This window comes from Gorilla gorilla, chromosome 13 (assembly GCF_029281585.2).
Source record: "Gorilla gorilla gorilla isolate KB3781 chromosome 13, NHGRI_mGorGor1-v2.1_pri, whole genome shotgun sequence".
In the NCBI taxonomy this organism is placed as follows: Eukaryota; Metazoa; Chordata; class Mammalia; order Primates; family Hominidae; genus Gorilla; species Gorilla gorilla.
The window spans coordinates 42,562,827-42,583,073 of record NC_073237.2 but is presented as its reverse complement, the minus strand read 5'-3'; the positions used below and the strand labels follow the sequence as shown (position 1 = coordinate 42,583,073).

The 20,247-nt window shown below is 41.5% G+C and overlaps 1 protein-coding gene across 6 annotated transcripts in view; it reads left to right on the top strand.

The window, feature by feature from the left end:
- The window catches only part of MTAP (methylthioadenosine phosphorylase), a 136,619-nt gene that overhangs the window by 30,361 nt on the left and 86,011 nt on the right, over positions 1-20,247 (top strand). For all 6 annotated transcript variants that reach the window (XM_063696324.1, XM_055351513.2, XM_055351509.2 and 3 more), the window contains exon 5: positions 5,580-5,682. In XM_063696324.1, coding sequence (XP_063552394.1) covers positions 5,580-5,682 — 103 coding nt within the window. The remainder of the gene's footprint in view (positions 1-5,579; positions 5,683-20,247) is intronic.

The window sequence follows — 20,247 nt, the reverse complement described above, 5'->3', positions numbered from 1 at the left end:
TTGATCATTCTCTTTCTGCCTCTTGATGACTAGAAAGCGTTTTATGGTAAAGAGTTACGCAAGAAGCCTTTGTTTAGCTCTTTCTCTCATTACTAAAAATAGTAAGCTATTTTTAACCCTTACTGTTCTTACGTCTTCTTACTCATTTCCCTCACTCTTTAGCTGAGAATGTCACCTCCACCTTTATAGAGAAGACAGAAACTTAAGCATAAACTCTTCACCTTCCTTCACCTTCCCTTTCCCCAGTTACTTGCGTCCCTGTTCTTTGTCATCCTCTTGTCTGTAGCTGTCCTTGAAGTGGTGTCCACTATTCCCCTGGATGAGGTTCCTTCTTACGTTCTGTTCCATAACCTAGTTGTGTTATTAACTTCCCATCATACATCCTTTTATTAAAAATCCTACACTACCAATTTTTGAGTTTCTATTAGGTGTCACAATCAGTTAATCCCACTTATGGCATACAGCAGTCATTATTCCAGTTTATAGTTGAAGAAACTTAGGCCCTTACTATGTTTCTGACACCGCTTATTATCACAGCTCTAGAAGACATCTTCTATGTACCTTATCCTTCCCTTTTACAAAAGGTGAGAAAACTGAGGCCCAAAGAGGTTGTTGTCACCACCTGTGTAGAGTGAGGATTTTTATTTTTGTGCTATTGTTTAGCATGATCTCATGAAATATAATAGAAAATAAGGGGAAACTATGGTACCTGTTTATTGAGCAGCCTTCCTTGACTGGGATATAAACATCCATTGGTTTTCCTCCTTTTTTATGCCACCATAAGCACTCAGGGGCACTCTTGATACCAGAACAGTGGGAGGATCTTAGTGATATTGGTCCAAATTCATAAGTTTTCACTTCTCTTTTTTTTGAGACAAGATCTCACTCTCGCCCAAGCTGGAGTACAGTGGCGCCACAGCTCACTGCAGCCTTGACCTCCCAGGCTCAGGTGATCTTCCCACCTCAGCCCCCCAAGTAGGTGGGACTACAAGGGTGTGACACCACACCCAGCTAATTTTTTGTATGTTTTTGTAGAGACAGGGTTTCACTATGTTGCCTGGGCTGATCTTGAACATCTAAACTCAAGGGTTCCACCCACCTTGGCCTCCTAAAGTGCTGGGATTACATGTGTGAGCCTCACTTCCTTCTGGTTATTGAGACAGAATTGTTCCACTTCTTAGTCTGATGTTTCTGTCAGAATTTTTTCTCATGACTGGCTATTCACGCTGCTGTTTGATTCTTGGGATATATTTTAAATGATGGGTAGATTCACTTCCCCTAAACCGTCCTCCTTATGAGCAGCCGTTATTCTGCTCTGCCAGTAAATTAATTGACTCACGATTCTGCATGTTGGGGCTTGTTGTGGATACAGACCATATTCTGAAATGTCCTCAGAGGTCGATGATTGTGTTTGCTTCTGCCAGAGGATGGGTGTTTGCCCTCAGCTTGTTTGCAACACCACATTTCCTCAAAGGAAACGTATTAACTAACAGCTATCTTCAAGCCAATGTAAGAGTCTTGATTCAAGAAACAACCTACCAGTCAGTCTATTTCTAGGCTTTTCTCCCTCTCTTTGAAAGTGCCAGTGTTCTTCCTTTCACTCTCTTGAACTCATTTTTCTTGCCAGCACACATCATTTTGTCTCCTTTACTTTTCCATAGGCTGTTTTTTTTTTTTATTTGTCTACTAGCTTTTCTTATCACATATCCCTGCTTGACAACCTTTAGCAATTTGTTGGATACCCTTGATTTGAGGCCCATCAATATGTCATACTTTGGGATTGGCAGAAGAAATGTTTAGAAGCATATTTTCCATAAATGATAGTGACAAGTGCCAAGCACTTCCTTCATGTTGTCTCATTCAGTTTTCACGGGGACTTTATAAGGTAAGTGGGATTACTCCCGTTTAAGGAAACTGATATAACTGAGGTGCAGAGAGACAAGAGTGACTTTCCCAGAGGCACACAGCTAGTGAGTGGTAAAGCCAGTAGATAAGCCAGTCCCTGAAATCCGTGTTTTCCAGTAGGATCCCAAGCTATGGGGAGATAAAAATTAATCCCCTTGCCTAGCTAGAGGGCTTTAAAGGTTAAAGCAAGAGGAAGAAGCAGACCTTATCTTTTAGTTCTGTAAGTTAGGAGTGTATCGTGGGTCTCACTGAAACTAGAAAAATTGTCAGCACGGCTGCATTCCTATCTGCAGGCTTAGGGTAGAATCCCTTTCCCTGCCTTTGCCACTCACCTTGGCATATGGCCCTCATCCATCTTCAGAGCCAGCAATGGCAATGGAGTCCTCACCTCTCATCATGCTGACATTGACTCTTCTGCCTCCGTCTTCCACATGTGAGGACTCATGTGAAGACACGCCGCACACCTAGTTAATCCAGAATAACCTTTCTATTTTAAAGTCAGCTTGTTAGCAACCTTAATTCCATTTGCTGTCTTAGTTCCCCTTTGCCATCTAAAGTAATATATTCATAGGTTCTAAGGGTTAGCATGTGGACATCTTCAGAGGGGCCATTATTTGAAATCTAAAATGGAGATGTTATTGCATCGTAGTCTATTGGGAGGTAGCCACTGGAGGTTTTTGCAGCCTTGTTTTTATATTTAAGCAAGGGTGTATATGTGTGTCTTAGTCTGTTCAGGTTGATACAACGGAATACCATAGACTGGGTAGCTTCTAAGCAACAGAAATTTCTCACAGTCCTGGAGGCTGGGAAGTCCAAAAAAAGTTGCCAGCAGATTTGGTGTCTGGTGAGAACCCACTTTCTCACAGATAGCACCTTCTCATTGTGTCCTTACATGGTGGTAGAAGGGCGACCTAGCTCTCTGGGATCTCTTTTATAAGGGGTCTGATCCCAATCATGAGAGATCTGCCTAATCACCTCGAAAAGGCTCCATCTCCTAATACCATCACATCTTGTGAGTTTGGATTTCAGCACAGGAATTTTGGGAGGACACAAAACTTCAGACCATAGCAGTAGGGATGTTGCTAATACCTCACGAAGAAAGAACTTAAAGAAGCTGAGTAATTTGCCCAAGACCACACAAAAATTCATTCGAATCCAGGGACAAAACTATATTTCCTGTGTTTTCTCCATGTCACTCAGAAAATTCAGCATGAGGGAGAAATATGATTCTTAATATAGAATCATATTTCTATATAGAAATATGATTTCAATATACCTGTTTTGGCTAGAACTTGGAAGTGAACAGGCAGGCTTAATTGGGCAACAGTCCCCACTTTGTGGGGTGTGATCGGCAGGCTTATTCCAGGCTTCTTGCTGAGTTATAAAACTTCTGATTTATCTGATAGAGACCTTCAGAAGGAGGACTGGTGCTATTAAAATTATACACATTTCATTCTAGAATTTATTTTGAGGGCATCATCCACTCCCCTCAGCTGTGATTGTAAACCTCATTGCTCTTGGTCAGAATTTCATTCAGCATTAACAATGACACATCCTGTTATGCTGTGCAGGTGTGTTGCTGTTTATAGGAATTTAGGTTTAGATCATTAAATGTTTCAATACTGAATGTATTGACAGTTAAGTTGATGATGCAGAAAACTACAAATAGCTGGGCAAACTATAAGAGGTGTTTCTCGTCTGCACCTTCCCTTCTGGTATCTTGATAGTATAGCCCAAAAATGGTTTTAAGCCCTTGCTTCTCCCCCAGGGCTACCCTCTTTGCTTGCACCTTACAAGGTTGAGTATTATGAGGCCCCATCTGGTGCCAACTCCAATTCTGTCTCTAGCCCAGACCCACACTTGTGAGCTGCTATGAGTTATCTGGGCATCTTGGCTGACTTAATCTTCCTAACATCCTTGTAAATAGGTGGATGAATACTATGTTTTATGATTGAAAAAGTGAAGAATCAAAAAGATATGGCAGTTTGGTTTAAGTCCACATAGCTAGTAGTTAGGGAGCTTTGTTGAGAAAGAAAAATGCATGAGAGGAAATTAAGACTGTAGTTAATAATTATCAGGTGCATATTAACGTTGCATGAAGCTTAACATAAATACATGTTATTCTTAAGGTTAAAAAGTTCAAAACAAAAGCGGGGGTTCCAAGGCAAATGGGTGGGGATAGACAGGAGATGGGCAGAGGTAGATGAGATGCGGGTGTTATGGTGTGGAAGTCAGTTGGAGTACAGCCACTGGAGGCTTTTGTGGCCCTGTTTTCATATCATAGTTATAAGTGGGATGTTGCTAATGCTTGACTCATCAAAGGCTGAAACAAAGCCAGAGCTGAAGTTGAGTACGTGTCACCGTTTTATTGGTTAATCTTTCAAAAAGAGAAAAGCCTCTGTTTATACAGGCTGAAACAGTCATTTGACCTGTTCTTCAACTCCATCTGGAATTGCTTTGGGGTTAACTTAGCATTTCCCCTAAAGCGCATATGACAGTGGGTTGGGAGGAGCTCGGATGGGGTTTTTGTTCCTCCAGAGCGCTGAGGCCTTATTTCTGAGTGAGGTGGCCTTGGTGCCAGCTAATGCCACTGTTTAGTGTGTGATGAACTAGAAGTAACAGGTTAATTTTGGCCAGTAGACTTGCCAGCTGTGTAAACGGAACCAGTGAAACTATTTCTCAGTGCTGCCTCCCACCCCTGGAAGAGGACATCATGTTATCTACCTGCCCCTGTTGGCTTCCCTTGACCCATCTCTCCCATGCTGTCCCCTCCTCCCTGTGTTACTCATCAGTTCAAATTTAGAATAATTGAATGCACAGAGAAAGTGGCTTGTTCTGAAAACTTCTGACAAGAAATTTCCAGGTGACTTGGTGCTAGATTAATTTTAGCCTCTCTTATGGATTCAAAACTGTTTTGTCAGAAGACTTGAACTAAGACACTTTAGAATTAATTACGGCTGGGAAAAAGAACAATCTAAATGAGGCAGCAAACAAAGATTCCTAAATATGGAGCAAGACAAGTGGCTCTTTATTTCAGTGGGTCACTGGCATGAAAAAATATAGTTGAGGTTACAGGCAGGAATTACTCTTAGAGACATGGGAATTAAATGCAAGGTAAGTACCTTGTTTGGACCCTGAAACTAACAAAGCAACTGTTTAAAAACAAATTTTTTTAAGACATTGGGGAAATTTGCATCTGCTCTGAGTCAAAGCCTGGGATTTGTGTCTGTGAAAAAGCTAATAGAGGAAGCAAGTTGGACAAAATTTAAGAAATTGTTGAATCTGGGTGATGTGTATATGGTGTTGAGTATATGATTTTCCACATCTGTGATGATGAAACATTTTTGTATTGACTTCTTAAGTGTCTTACCTGGCCTTTCTGAGCCCACAATTGAGTTGCACCTGCAATCCAAAGTGGTTACCCCGTCACGGCTGCCAGACCACAGACACTTTAATTCTTGTTGTGCGGTGTGTTGCTGCCAGCCCAGAGCCAAAAAAGCTGAATACCACCCTGAAGCTTTTATAAACAATTGTCTTTAGCTTATCCAGAGGAATTGAGTCTGGAGTAAAGACCCAAATATTGACCTAGATAAAGTTGACTCACCAGCCCTCGGAGGATGGAAAGATGGCCTTAAAATAAAACAAACAAAAACCTTTTTTGCTTTATTTTGTAGGACCACTATGAGACCTCAGTCCTTCTATGATGGAAGTCATTCTTGTGCCAGAGGAGTGTGCCATATTCCAATGGCTGAGCCGTTTTGCCCCAAAACGAGAGAGGTGTGTAGTCTTTCTGGAAGGTGTACCAGAATAAATCATGTGGGCTTGGGGTGGCATCTGGCATTTGGTTAATTGGCAGAGCGAGTGGCCCCATACCCTCACTCAAGTTTGCTTTGTATTATGCAAAGTTTTATGAAGAGTTATTTCCTGTTGCTAATAATTTCCTGTTCCTCTGTTACTCTCAGTCATTTTAAGCCGAACCAGTCAAAGTTGCAACCTACCTTTTTAATAAGCTTTGATTTTGCTATCTAGATAAAATGATTTAACATAGAATATCACATTACTCAAGAGTATGCAGTCTGGAGCCAGATTACTTAGGATCAAATCTCTGCTCTTCAACAAAGTAGCTGTGTCCAAGAGGACGAATTATTTGACATCTGTGGGTTTCAGTTATCTTACTTCTAAAATGAAGATAATTATAGCATGTACCTTATAAGACTGTGTGAGGGATGAGAGAGTTAATACTTAATGAAGTCTCTGAACCATGCCTGTCAGTTATGGAACATCCAATGGCTGGTAACTGCTTTTATGAATTAAATTACTATTATTGATCTTCTAAAAATGGTCAGATTGGCAGCTGTTGCCTTTGACCTGAGTTTGGCCATTACTGCCCAGCCTTCTGTCTACCATTATAGCCAAATCACAAAACTATGGGGACAGCCCCACAAGGGCCAGTGGTGGTATAAGGGATGGAATCACAGTTTTAGTTCCCAAGCAACAAAAATGGCTACTATGACTAAGAAGCCTATGGCTTGGTCCACATGTGCTACTTCTCTTATAATCCCAGGTTTGAAAGTCAGGTGCAACTCAAAAGATCAGAAGTATCATTAGAGGTTAACTGCTTCATAAAATCTCCCTTATGAGTTAACTTAGAGAATATAAGTACCTAAACACGTTAGTCATTCAGATAATGTTAACACCTGCATATAGAGAGTAGATGATTTCTTTTAGCATTTATGTTTTATCCTACATAATCACAGAAAACCCATTTCCTTATAGTTAACAGCAAGGGCACCTAAACTGAGGACACAGGGTTGGGAGAAATATTTCTAGTCTCAAACAAGAATTTGGAATCTAAAACCGAGTACTGAGGGAAGCCATTTCGGAGATAGCACTGTGCATTGATTTTCTCTGACTTCTAGGAAAGTACGTTTTTTACTTGTTTTTTTTTTAAAAAAAAGTGGCAGGCGAAGTTTGTATGTATGTATAGCATGTTTCTGGATAGTTATCCACAGAATGTATCAGAATGCTGCTAGTCTTCCTCTGAAGCACAGATCTGTCCACATAATAGATTTGCTATCCTGGGGGAAATGAAGTATGGATAAAATTCTTGTCCACTTCAAAATGGGGGCATCTTGGGAAGAAATAGTCTAAGGAGAGAATATGCATGCTCGTATGAATCTGAGGTCAGTTCTCAGGCAAAATACAGTGACTTGGGGAACTAGGAGTAGAGGTAGATGGGGAAAGCACAACGGAGCTGTATAGAGCACATGTAAATGTGGGTCTGTGGTGATAATTTCCAGTAATCCAAGTTAGCTTCCCTTGAAGCCAAATTAATTCAGCTAAAGGACCCTACATAAAGACTGAGAGAATATTGGGAAAGGCAATTTAAGAAAATGGCAAAATAAGCATTCAGAAAGAAATGTTTAAATATTGTCCAAAAACATGAAGAGTAAATAGTGCTGCCACTTGGTAATTTTCACTTTTAACATCCACATGATCTTTCATGTACTGATGGAATAGGACTGTCATGATGAATTGTCAAGTGGCAAGCAAGATACTCAGTGGTTGTACCATATTCTACCATTTATGTTAAAGTATGTATATATACAAAGAAGTAAGTATGTAAATATTTATATGCAAATAAAATATTTTTGGAAAGTTAACAAAAAAAGCTGGTAACAGGAAACAGGGAAGATGGCAGATAAGAGACAGGGCTGGCCGCCACGGTGGCTCACGCCTGTAATCCCAGCACTTTGGGAGGCCAAGGCAGGCAGATCATGAGGTCAGGAGATCAAGAACATTCTGGCTAACATGGTGAAACCCTGTCTCTACTAAAAATACGAAAAGTTAGCCAGGCATGGTGGCAGGCACCTATAGTCCCAGCTACTTGGGAGGCTGAGGCAGGAGAATCGCTTGAACCTGGGAGGCAGAGGTTGCAGTGAGCCAAGATCGTGCCACTGCACTCCAGCCTGGGTGACAGAGACTCCATGTCAAAAAAAAAAAAGTAGAGAAAAGACAGGGCTAACGTGCAGCTTCCACAAGGACGGACAGAATAGCATATGGAGACACTATGATCTTTTGTTCCAAGAACCACTGTAGGAACTTACCGGGAAAACCAAAAGAATTCAAAGATCCTTTGAAAGAAGCGGCACACCACTGCAAATTCTGCAAAACAGGCAAAAAACTGAGTTCCCAAAGTGTGAGTCGGGGAGAACCTACCTCTGAATACACATCCCCACTGGGGAAATCTAAAAATCCAGATCATGGAGGAAGAATTTAACCTTACCTAGAGGTGAAACGGATTTAGGGGGTTACGTGAAATATGAAAGTAGAAGTAGCAACAGGAAGTGCTTTGGATGTACTCCCAGTCTCCAGCTTGAGTCCAGGGAAGCCAGCCCTGACCATATCTCACAGTGGCCCTCAGGAAAGGCAGCCAGTGGAATTGGAGAGTGATGGCAGGGCTAAGGAAGCTCCCAAATGAAATCAGTAGTGGTTTCAGCTGGTCACAAATTTTCTCAGGCAGAGTCCAAGGGACTAATGGGAGCCGCAGCAGATACAAGTGAGTACAGGAGCTGCTGCTGATGGAGTGGGCAGGTGGGAAGGGGTGAGGTCCAAAGGCCATGCTTGCTTTCCCAGTGGGGTAGCTCACAGCCTGGGGCAAGGTCTGAGCAGGGCACTGCAGGAGTGAGACTAGCCTCACCAACTGCATAGTAGCTGGATGAGGCCTCTTGCTGCTGGCTCTCCCCCACTACGCTGGTAAAGTTTATGATACGGCGGAGGCAGTCAAGATCTCCTCTGGAACATAAACCCAGTGGCCTGACAAACCACCCCCATCCCCCAATTTCCCACAGTGGCTGCAGCAAGCCCTGCCCAAGAAGAGTCTGAGCCCAGAACCACCTAACCCTGCCCCCACCTGATGGTATTTCCCTACCCACCCTGGTAGCCAAACACAAAACATTTATTGCCCTGCCTATTGCCTGAGAAACTAAAATAGTTACCTTGGGCATCTTAGGGCAAGCTTAGAGCCCCCTACTCCTTCTGCAGCTGGTGCTCTCTTGAAAGTGCCACCTCCTGGCTGGAGGCCAGTCAACTGAGGCCATTACAACAACTCATAAAACAATAACCCTGATCCCAGGACGGAAAAGACAACACCTAATTTCACTGCCTGCAACATCCTGGCTAACCAGAGATCCTGAATATGTCCACATGACAACTTCACTGCTAGCATAAGCAGCATTCAAGAGAGCCAGCACACTAAACAAATCTACAACCAATGACTCTTGCAGAGTTTACTTCACTTCCCTGCCACATCTACCAGAGCAGGTGCTAGTAGCCACAGCTTGGAGACCTGAAGATGGATCACATCGCAGTACTCATTGCAGACATCCCCCAGCAACAGCCCAGAGCCTGGTGGCCTCAATGGGTGGCTAGACCCAGAAGAGCAATAACAGTCACTGCAGTCCAGCTCTCAGGAAGCCCCATCCCTAGGGGAAAGGGGAGAGCACCACATCAAGGGATCACCCCATGAGACAAGAAAATCTGAACAGCAGGCCTTGAGTTTCAACCTCTCCACTAAAATAGTCTACCAAAATGACAAGGAACCAGAAAAGCAATTCTGGTAATATGACAAAATGGGGTTCTGTAACACCCCAAAAAGATCACACCAGCTCCCTAGCAATGGATCCAAACCAAGAGGAAATCTCTGAATTGCCAGATAAGGAATTCAGAAGATTGGTTATTAAGCTACTCAAGGAAATAGCAGAGAAAGGTAAAAACCAGCATAAAGAAATTTTAAAAAACAATATAGGATATGGATGAAAACTTCTCCAGAGAAATATCATAAAGAAAAAATAAATCACAGCTTCAGGAAATGAAAGACACACTTAGAGAAATACAAAATGTAGTGGAAAGCTTCAACAATAGGCTAGAACAAGTAGAAGAAAGAACTTCAGAGCTTGAAGACAAGGCTCTTGAATTAACTGAATCAAGAAAAAGAAAAAGAATTTTAAAATGAAATTTTAAAAGAAATTTGCATTTATGTTAAATGGCCAAACCTAAGAATAATTGGTGTTCCTGCAGAAGAAGAGAAATCTAAAAGTTTGGAAAACTTATTTGAGGAAAACTTTGCTGGCCTTGCTAAAGATCTAGACATCCAAATACAAGAAGCTCAAAGAACACCTGGGAAATTTATTGCAAAAAGATGATCAGCTAGGCACATATTTATCAGGCTATCTAAAGTCAAGATGAAAGAATCTTAAGAGCTGTGAGACAAAAACATCAGATAACCTATAAAGGAAAACCTATCAGATTAATAGCAGACTTCTCAGCAGAAATCTTACAAGCCAGAAGTCAGAAGGGATTGGAGTCCCATTTTTAACCTCTTGAAACAAAATTATTCTCAGCCAAGAATTTTGTATCCAGTAAAACTAAGCTTCATAATTGAAGGAGAGATAGTCTTTTTCAGACAAACAAATGCTGAGAGAATTTGCCACTATTGAGCCAGCACTACAAGAAATGCTTAAAGGAGTTCTAAATCTTGAAACAAAACCTCAAAATACACCAAAATAGAACCTCATTAAAGCGTAAATCTCACAAGACCTATAAAACAATAATACAATGGTGAAAGAACAACGTCTTTAGGCAAAAGCTAGCATGATGAATAGAACAGTACCTCACATCCCAATATTGATGTCGAATGTAAATGACCTAAATGCCCCACTTAAGAAAAGATACGCAATGGCAGAATGGATAAAAATCTACCAACTAAGTATCTGCAGTCTTCAGGAGAATCACCTAGCACACATGAACTCACAAAAACTTAAGGTAAAAGGGTGGAAAAAGATATTCCATGCAAATGGAAACCAAAAGCAATTAGGAGGAGCTAGTTTTATATCAGAAAAGAACAGACTTTAAAACAACAACAGTTAAAGCAAAGAGGGACATTATATAATGATAAAAGGAGTAGTCCAACAGGAAAGTATCACATTTCTAAATATATATGCACTTAACACTTGAGCTCCCAAATATATCAAACAATTACTAATAGGCCTAAGAGATGACATAGATGGTAACACAATAATAGTGGGGCACTTAAGTACTCCACTGACGGCACTAGACAGGTCATCAAGACAGAAAGTCAACAAGGAAACAATGGACTTAAACTATAACCTAGAACAAATGGACTTAACAAATATATATGGAACATTCTACCCAACAACTGCAGAATATACATTCTTTTCATCAGCACATGGAACATTCTCCAAAATAGAACATATGCCACAAAACAAGTCTCAACAAATTTGAAAATCAAAATTATATCAAGTACTCTCTCAGATCAAAGTGGAATAAAATTGGAAATTAACTCCAAGAAGAATCCTCAAAACTATACAAACACTTGGAAATTAAATAATCTGCTCCTGAATGATCTTCAGGTCAACAGTAAAGTCAAGATGGAAATTAAAATATTCTTTGAGCTGAATGATTATAGTGACACAACTTATCAAAACCTCTGGGATACAGAAAAAGTGGTGCTAATGGGAAAGTTCATAGCATTAAATTCCTACATCAAAAAGTCTGAAGGAGGACAAATCAACAATCTAAGGTCACACTTCAAGGAACTAGAAAAACAAGAACAAAGCAAACCCAAACCTAGCAGAAGAAAAGAAACAGCAGAGATCAGAGCAGAACTAAATGAAATTGAAACAAGAAAATACAAAAGATAAATGAAACAAAAATATTTGAAAATTTAAAATTGATAGACCACTAGTGAAATTAACCAAGAAGAGACAAGATCCAAATAAGCTCAATGAGAAATGAAACAGGAGATATTACAACCAATACCACAGAATACAAAAGACTATTCAAGGCTACTATGAACACCTTTATGCACACAAACTAGAAAATCTAGAGGAGATGAGTAAATTCTTGGAAATATACCACCCTCCCCAATTAAATCAGGAAGAAATGGAAACCCTAAACAGACCAATAACAAGTGGGAAGATTGAAACAGTAATTTTAAAATATTGCCAACAAAGAAAACATCCAAGACCAGAGAGATTCACAGCTGAATTCTATCAGACATTCAGAGAACTGGTACCAATCTTACTGAAACTATTCCAAAAGACAGAGAAAGCAGGAATCCTTCCTAATTCATTCTGTGAAGCCAGTATCCCCCTAATTACAAAATCGGAAAAGAACATAATAAAAAAAGACAACTACAGACCAATATCCCTCATGTACGTAGATGCAGAAATCCTCAACAAATTACTAGCTAACCAAATCCAACAGCATATGAAAAAGATAATACACCATGGTCAAGTGGGTTTCATACCAGCGATGAAGGGATGGTTTAACATAGGCAAGTCAATAAATGTGATACATCACATAAACATAATTTAAAACAAAAATCACATGGTCATCTCAATAGATGCAGAAAAAGCATTTGACACAATCCTCCATCTAGTTATAATTAAAACCCTCAGCAAAATTGGCATAGAAGGGACATACCTCAAGGTAATAAAAGCCATCTATGGGCTGGGCACGGTGGCTCACACCTGTAATCCCAGTACTTTGGGAGGCCAAGGCGGACGGATCACAAGGTCAGATCGAGACCATCCTGGCTAACACGGTGAAACCCCATCTCTACTAAAAATACAAAAAATTAGCCGGGCATGGTAGCAGGCGCCTGTAGTCCCAGCTACTCGGGAGACCGAGGCAGGTGAATGGCGTGAACCCGGGAGGTGGAGCTTGCAGTGAGCTGAGATCACGCCACTGCACTCCAGCCTGGGCAACAGAGCGAGACTCCGTCTCAAAAAAAAAAAAAAGCCATCTATGACAAACCCACAGCCAGTGTTATATTGAACAGGGAAAAGTTGAAAGCATTCCCTCTGAGAACTTGGAAACAAGACAAGATTCCCACTTTCACCACTTCTGTTCAACATAGTACAGGAAGTCCTAGCCAGAGCAATCAGACAAGAGAAAGAAATAAAGGGTAAAAAATCAGTAAAGAGGAAGTCAAACTGTTGCTGTTCACCAATGATATGATCGTATACCTAGAAAACCCTAAAGACTCATCCAAAAAGCTCCTAGATAAATGAATTCAGCAAAGTTTCAAGATGCAAAATCAATATACTCAAATCAATAGCACTTTTATACACCAACAGCGACCAAGCTGAGAATCAAATCAAGAACTCAACCTGCTTTACAACAGTTGCAGGAAAAAAAAAGTAAAATGCCTAACCAAGGACATGAAAGATCTCTACAAGGAGAACTACAGAACACTGCTGAAAGAAATTATAGATAATACAAAAAAATGGAAACATACCGTGCTCAGGGATGGGCAGAATTAACATTGTAAGAATTCTTACAAAAGCAATCTGCCAAAAAGCAATCCACAAATTCAGTGCAGTTTCCTTCAGAGTACCACCATCATTCTTCACAGAAGTATAAAAGTATTATATTTCTGCCAAAAGCAATCCACAAATTCGATGCAGTTTCCTTCAGAATACCACCATCATTCTTCACAGAAATATAAAAAAAAAAAATCCTAAAATTTATATGAGACCAAAAAAAGAGCCCATATAGCCAAAGCAAGACTAAGCAAAAAGAACAATCTGGAGGTATCACATTACCTGACATCAAACTATACTACAAGGCTATAGTTATCAAAACAGCATGATACTGGTATAAAAGTAGGCATGCAGACCAGTGGAACAGAATAGAGTATCCAGAAATAAAGCCAAATATTTACAGCCAACTGATCTTTGAAAAAGCAAAACAAAAACATACACTGGGGAAAGGACACCCTATTTAACAAATGTTGCAGGATAATTGGCAAGCCAGATGTAGAAGAATGAAACTGGATCTTCATCTCTCATATAAAAATCAATGTAAGATGCATCAAAGACTTAAATCTAAGACCTGAAACCATAAAAATTCTAGAAAATAACATCAGAAAAACCTATCTAGGCCTTGGCTTAGGCAAAGAGTTCATGATCAACAACCCAAAAGCAAATGCAACAAAAACTAAGACAAATAGATGCAGCTTAATTCATCTAAATGCTTCAGCACAACAACAAAAAATAATAATCAGTGGAATAAATGACCACCCGCAGAAAGGGAGAAAATATTCACAAACTATGCATTCAATAGACGACCAATATCCAGAATCTACAGGGAACTGAAACAAATCAGCAAGAAAAAAAATAAAAGTCGCTAAGTACATGAATAGACAATTTTCAAAACACATGGCCAACACACATGAAAAAATGCTCAAAATTACTAATCCAGGAAATGCAAATTAAAACCACAATGCGATACCACCTTACTCCTGCAAGAATGGCCATAATTTAAAAATCAAAAAATAATAGATATTGGTGTAGATGTGGTGTAAAGGGAACACTTTTACACTGCTGGTGTGAATGTAAACTAGTACAATGGAAAGCCATATAGAGATTCCTTACAGAACTAAAAGTAGAACTACCATGTGATCCAGCAATCCCACTCCTGTGCGTCTACCCAGAGGAAAATAAGTCATTATATGAAAAAGACACTTGCACATGCATGTTTGTAGCAGCACAACTTACAATTATAAAAACTATGGAACCAACCTAAATGCCCGTTGACCAATGAGTGAATAAAGAAAATATGGTATATATACAGCATGGGTGTGATGGTTAATACTGAGTGTAAACTTGATTGGATTGAAGGATACAGAGTATTGATCCTGGGTGTGTCTGTGAGGGTGTTGCCAAAGGAGATTAACACTGAGTCAGTGCGCTGGGAAAGGCAGACCCACCCTTAATGTGGGTGGGCACAGTCTAATCAGCTGCCAGCATGGCTAGAGTATAAGCAGGCAGAAAAATGTGAAAAGAGAGATAGGCCTAGCCTCCCAGCGTACATCTTTCTCCCGTGCTGGATACTTCCTGCCCTCAAACATCAGACTGCAAGTTCTTCATTTTTGGAACTCTGACTGGCTGTCCTTGCTCCTCAGCCTGCAGATGGCCTATTGTGGGACCTTGTGATAATGTGAGTTAATACTTAATAAACTCCCATTTATCTATCTGTCCCATTAGTTCTGTCCCTCTAGAGAACCCTGACTAATACAGATTTTGGTACCAGGAGTGGTTCTAGAGGAACAAAATATTAAGGATGGAGTTCTTTTATTGGTATGAGGTTTCTGGAGTTGACTGCTTAATATGATAGACCCAAAGATGCTAAGGACTCTACTTCTAATAATATGGAGAACACCAGTAGTCCTTGGCTTGAACTGTTTAGAGAGTTATGCAAAATAAATATATTTGAGACTCCTGATTCATCACTCGTGAGAGGCAAGGACTCTACATAATACCTTTGGCCATATGTGGAATCACCCTTAGTGACTCTGTACATAACACCTTTGACCATATATGGAGAACCAGGGAACATAATGAAGCTGGTTGGTTGCTCCTAAGTTCAGTGGACAAAGTGATGAAAGAAAATAATGAACTCAGGGATTCTATCTCCCAGCTCCAGCAGCAGATACTGAGCCTCAGATCTGCTAAGATTGCTCTGAATGAGAGTCTTATCTCCTGTAGAGAAAGAGCTGAAATTGTGGAAAAACAGACACAAGCTCTTACTTTGTGAGTGGCTGACCTGCAATGAAAGGTACATGCACAGCCTCGCCAGGTGTCTACTGTTAAAGTGAGAGCATTGATTGAAAATGAATGGGACCCTGCAACTTGGAACTGGGATGTGTGGGAGGACCCTGATGAAGCTGGGGACACTGAGTTTGAAAACTCTGATGAACCTTATTTACCAGAAGAAACAGCTTTCCCATCCCCACAAGTGGCAGCATCCCCTCCCTGACCTATGCTGCCATCAGCCTTTTCACCTTTGTCTGAGGAGATAAACCCTGTGTGGCCTGAGGCAACAGTGATGGCCTCCCCTGAGGCAGTTGCCAGGCAAGATAATGTTGATTCTTCTCAGGAGCCACCCCTAAGACCCCCATTTGCTTCTAGACCTATAACTGGACTGAAGTTCCAGCAGGCCCCTAGAGGTGAGGTTGAGATTGTGACCCATGAGGTGGTGCGCTACACTCAAAAAGAACCGCTTGAGTTTTCTGATTTATATAAGCAGAAATCTGGAGAACAGGCATGGGAATGGATACTAAGGGTGTGGGATAATGGTGGAAGGAAAATGGAGTTGGATCAGGCTGAATTTATTGATTTGGGCCCACTAAGTAGGGATTCTGCATTTAATGTTGCAGCTCTGGGAGTTAAAAAAGGTTCTAATTATTTACTTGCTTGGTTAGCTGAAATATGGATTAAAAGGTGGCCCACTGTGAACAAGCTGGAAATGCCTGATCTCCCTTGGTTTAATTTAGAGGAGGGGATCCAAAGGCTTATGGAAATTCGGATGGTGGAGTGGATTAGTCACTTTAGACCTATTTATCCCTGCTGGTCCAGAAAATATGCCCTTGACCAATGCCTTGCAAAACAGATTTGTGAGGGCAGGGCAGCACTGGGATCTTTGAAGAGCCCTGTAATTGCTCTTCTCTGTATGTCAGATCTAACTGTGGGAACCGCAGTCACTCAACTACAAAACTTAAATACAATGGGAATAATTGGATTCCAAGGCAGCAGGGGCCATGGCAGCACTCAGCTGTCAAAGGCAAGGTGGGCATAGCTACCATAATGGGCAGCAGAGGCAAAGCGGCAATCAGAATAGTCTGACTCGTGTAAAGCTCTGGCACTGGCTAATTAATCACAGCATTCCTAGAAGTAAAATTCATAGGAGGCCTACTGCATTCATACTTAATTTATATAAGCAGAAACTTCTAGGTCAAATGGACAAAAAACTAATTTGAATTATAAAAACAGAGACTCACAGCCCCTCAACCAATTTCCAGACTGGAGCTAGTTTACAGACCCAGAACCCCTTGAATGAAGGGGAGGCCAGGTCCCCTTGAGGAAGGACCCAACTATATTACCAACAATTTATGCTGTGAATCTTTCTCCCGTCCTTCCCCAAGGAGACCTCCGACCTTTTACCAGGGTAACTGTGCACTGGGGAAAGGGAAATAATCAGACATTTCAGGGACTACTGGACACTGGCTCTGAGCTGATGTTGATTCCAGGGAACCCAAAATGTCATGTGGTCCTCCAGTTAAAGTAGGGGCTTATGGAAGTCAGGTAATTAATGGAGTTTTAGCTCAGGTCTGACGTGCAGTGGGTCTTATGGGTGCCTGGACTCATCCTGTGGTCATTTCCCCAGTGCCAGAATGCATAACTGGCATAGACATACTTAGCAGCTGGCAGAACCCCCACACTGGCTCCCTGACTGGTAAAGTGATGGCTATTACAGTGGGAAAGGCCAGATGGAAGCCATTCGAGCTGCCTCTACCTAGAAAAATAGTAAAGCAAAAACAATACCACATCCCTGGAGGGATTGCAGAGATTAGTACCACCATTAAAGACTTGAAAGACGCAGGGATGGTGATTCCTACCACATCCCCATTTATCTCTCCCATTTGGCCCATACAGAAGACAGATGGGTCTTGGGGAGAATGACAGTGGATTACAATAAGCTTAACCAAGTGGTGACTCCAATTGCAGCTGTTGTACCAGATGTGATTTCATTGCTTGAGCAAATTAACACATCTCCTGGTACCTGGTATGTAGCCATTGACTTGGAAAATGCCTTTTTCTATATATCTGTCCATAAGGACCACCAGAAGCAATTTGCCTTCAGCTGGCAAGGCCAGCAGTATACCTTGACTGTCCTACCTCAAGGGTATATCAACTCTCCAGTTTTGTGTCATAATCTTATTCAGAGAGACCTTGATCGCTTTTTGCTCCCACAAGATATCACAATGGTCCATTACATTGATGACAGTACACTGATTGGATCCAGTGAGCAAGAAGTGGCAAACACACCAGACTTATTGGTGAGGCATTTGCATGCCAGAGGATGAGAAATAAATCCGACTAAAATTCAGGGACCTTCTACCTCAGTAAAATTTCTAGGGGGTCCAGTGGTGTGGGGCCTGTGGAGATACTCCTTCTAAGGTGAAGGATAAGTTGCTGCATTTGTCCTCTCCTACAACCAAGAAAGAGGCACAATGCCTAGTGAGCCTATTTGGATTTTGGAGGCAACACATTCTTCATTTGAGTGTATTACTCTGGCCCATCTATTGAGTGACCCAAAAGGGTGCCAATTTTGAGTGGGTCCAGAACAGGAGAAGGCTCTGCAACAGTTCCAGGCTGCTGTGCAAACTGCTGTGCCATTTGGGCCATATGACCCAGCAAATCCAATGGTCCTTGAGGTGTCAGTGGCAGATAAGGATGCTGTTTGGAGCCTTTGGCAGGCCCCCATAGGTGAATTACAGTGGAGCCCTCTAGGATTTTGGAGCAAGGTCCTGCCATCTTCTGCAGATAACTACTCTCCTTTTGAGAGACTGTCCTTGGCCTGTTACTGGACTTTGGTGGAAAGTGAACTTTTGACTATGGGTCATCAAGTCACCATGCGACCTGAACTGCCTATCATGAACTGGGGGCTTTCTGACTCATCTAGCCATAAAGTGGGTTGTGCACAGCAGCATTCAGTTATCAAATGGAAATGGTATATATATGACTGGGCTCAAGCAGGTCCTGAAGGCACTTTGCTATGCCCGTGCATGGCCTCCATCCTTGCCACCTGGACACTTTGGGCTCCTCCTGCCTTTAAGTCAACAGGCTAAGAAGGGAGTTACAGTGCTGGCTGGGGTGATTGACCCAGACTATCAAGATGAAATCAGTCTACTACTCCACAACGGAGGTAAAGGATGGTACACATGGAATACAGGAGATCCATTAGGGTGTCTCTTACTATTACCATGCCCTGTAATTAAGGTCATTGGGAAACTACAACAGCCCAATCCAGGCAGGACTACAAATGACCCAGACTCTTCAGGAATGAAGATTTCAGTCACTCCACAAGGAAAAAAACCACAACCTACTGAGGTGCTTGCTAAAGGCAAAGGGAATACAGAATGGGTAGTAGAAGAAGGTAGTCATCGATACCAGCTACAACCATGTGACCAGCTACAGAAATGAGGACTGTAATTGTCATAAGTATTTCCTCCTCCTTTTGTTAAAAACATGTTTGTGCATATATACAGTTGTACTAAGAAAATATCTTCATTGTATTTTCTTTCTCCTTTATCATATGACATGAGATTTATTGACTTCACATCAACATTTAAGTATTGCTAACTTTATGTAGTAGTATTTGGGTTGGTGTTTGGTGCATTTCCAGTTGCACAAAGGATAGCTGTATTATGTTATGTGTAATTATGACCTTATTATTGTCTTTATTTGAAGATTATGTATGATCTCAGGAGATGTGTATGGATTCATGTGGACTTGTGATGGTTAACACTGAGTGTTAACTTGATTGGATTGAAGGATACAAAGTATTGATCCTGGGTGTGTCTGTGAGGGTGTTGCCAAAGGAGATTAACATTTGAGTCAGTGGGCTGGGAAAGGCTGACCTAGCCTTAATCTGGGTGGGCACAATCTAATCAGCTGCCAGCATGGCTAGGATATAAGCAGGCAGAAAATTGTTAAAAGAGAGACTAGCCTAGTCCCCCAGTCTACATCTTTCTCCCATGCTGGATGCTTCCTGCCCTCCAACATCAAACTCCAAGTTCTTCAGTTTTGGAACTTGGACTGTCTCTCCTTGCTTCTCAGCCTGCAGATGGCCCATTGTGGGACCTTGTGATCATGTGAGTTAATACTTAATAAACTCCCCTTTATTAGTTATGTCCCTCTAGAGAACTCTAATACAATGGAATACTACTTAGCCATAAAAAAGAACAAAATGATGGCATTTGCAGCAACCTGGATGGAGTTGGAGACCATTATTCTCAGTGAAGTAACTCGGGAATGGAAAACTAAATATCGTTATGTCCTCATTTGTAAGTGGGAGCTAAGCTATGGGGATGCAAAGGCATAAGAATGATATAATGGGGCCGGGCGCGGTGGCTCATGCCTATAATCCCAGCACTTTGGGAGGCCGAGGTGGGTGGATCACGAGGTCAGGAGTTCAAGACCAGCCTGGCCAAGATGGTGAAAGGGGTCTCTACTAAAATACAAAGAAAAGAATTAGCTGGCCTTGGTGGCGGGTGCCTGTAATCCCAGCTAATCAGGAGGCTGAGGCAGAGAACTGCTTGAACCCGTGAGGCGGAGGTTGCAGTGAGCCAAGATCGCACTAATGCATTCCAGCGTGGGCGACAGAGTGAGACTCCATCTCAAAAAAAAAAAAAAAAAAATGATATAATGGACTTTGGGGCCTCCGGGGGAAGTGGGAGAGGAGGATCAGGGA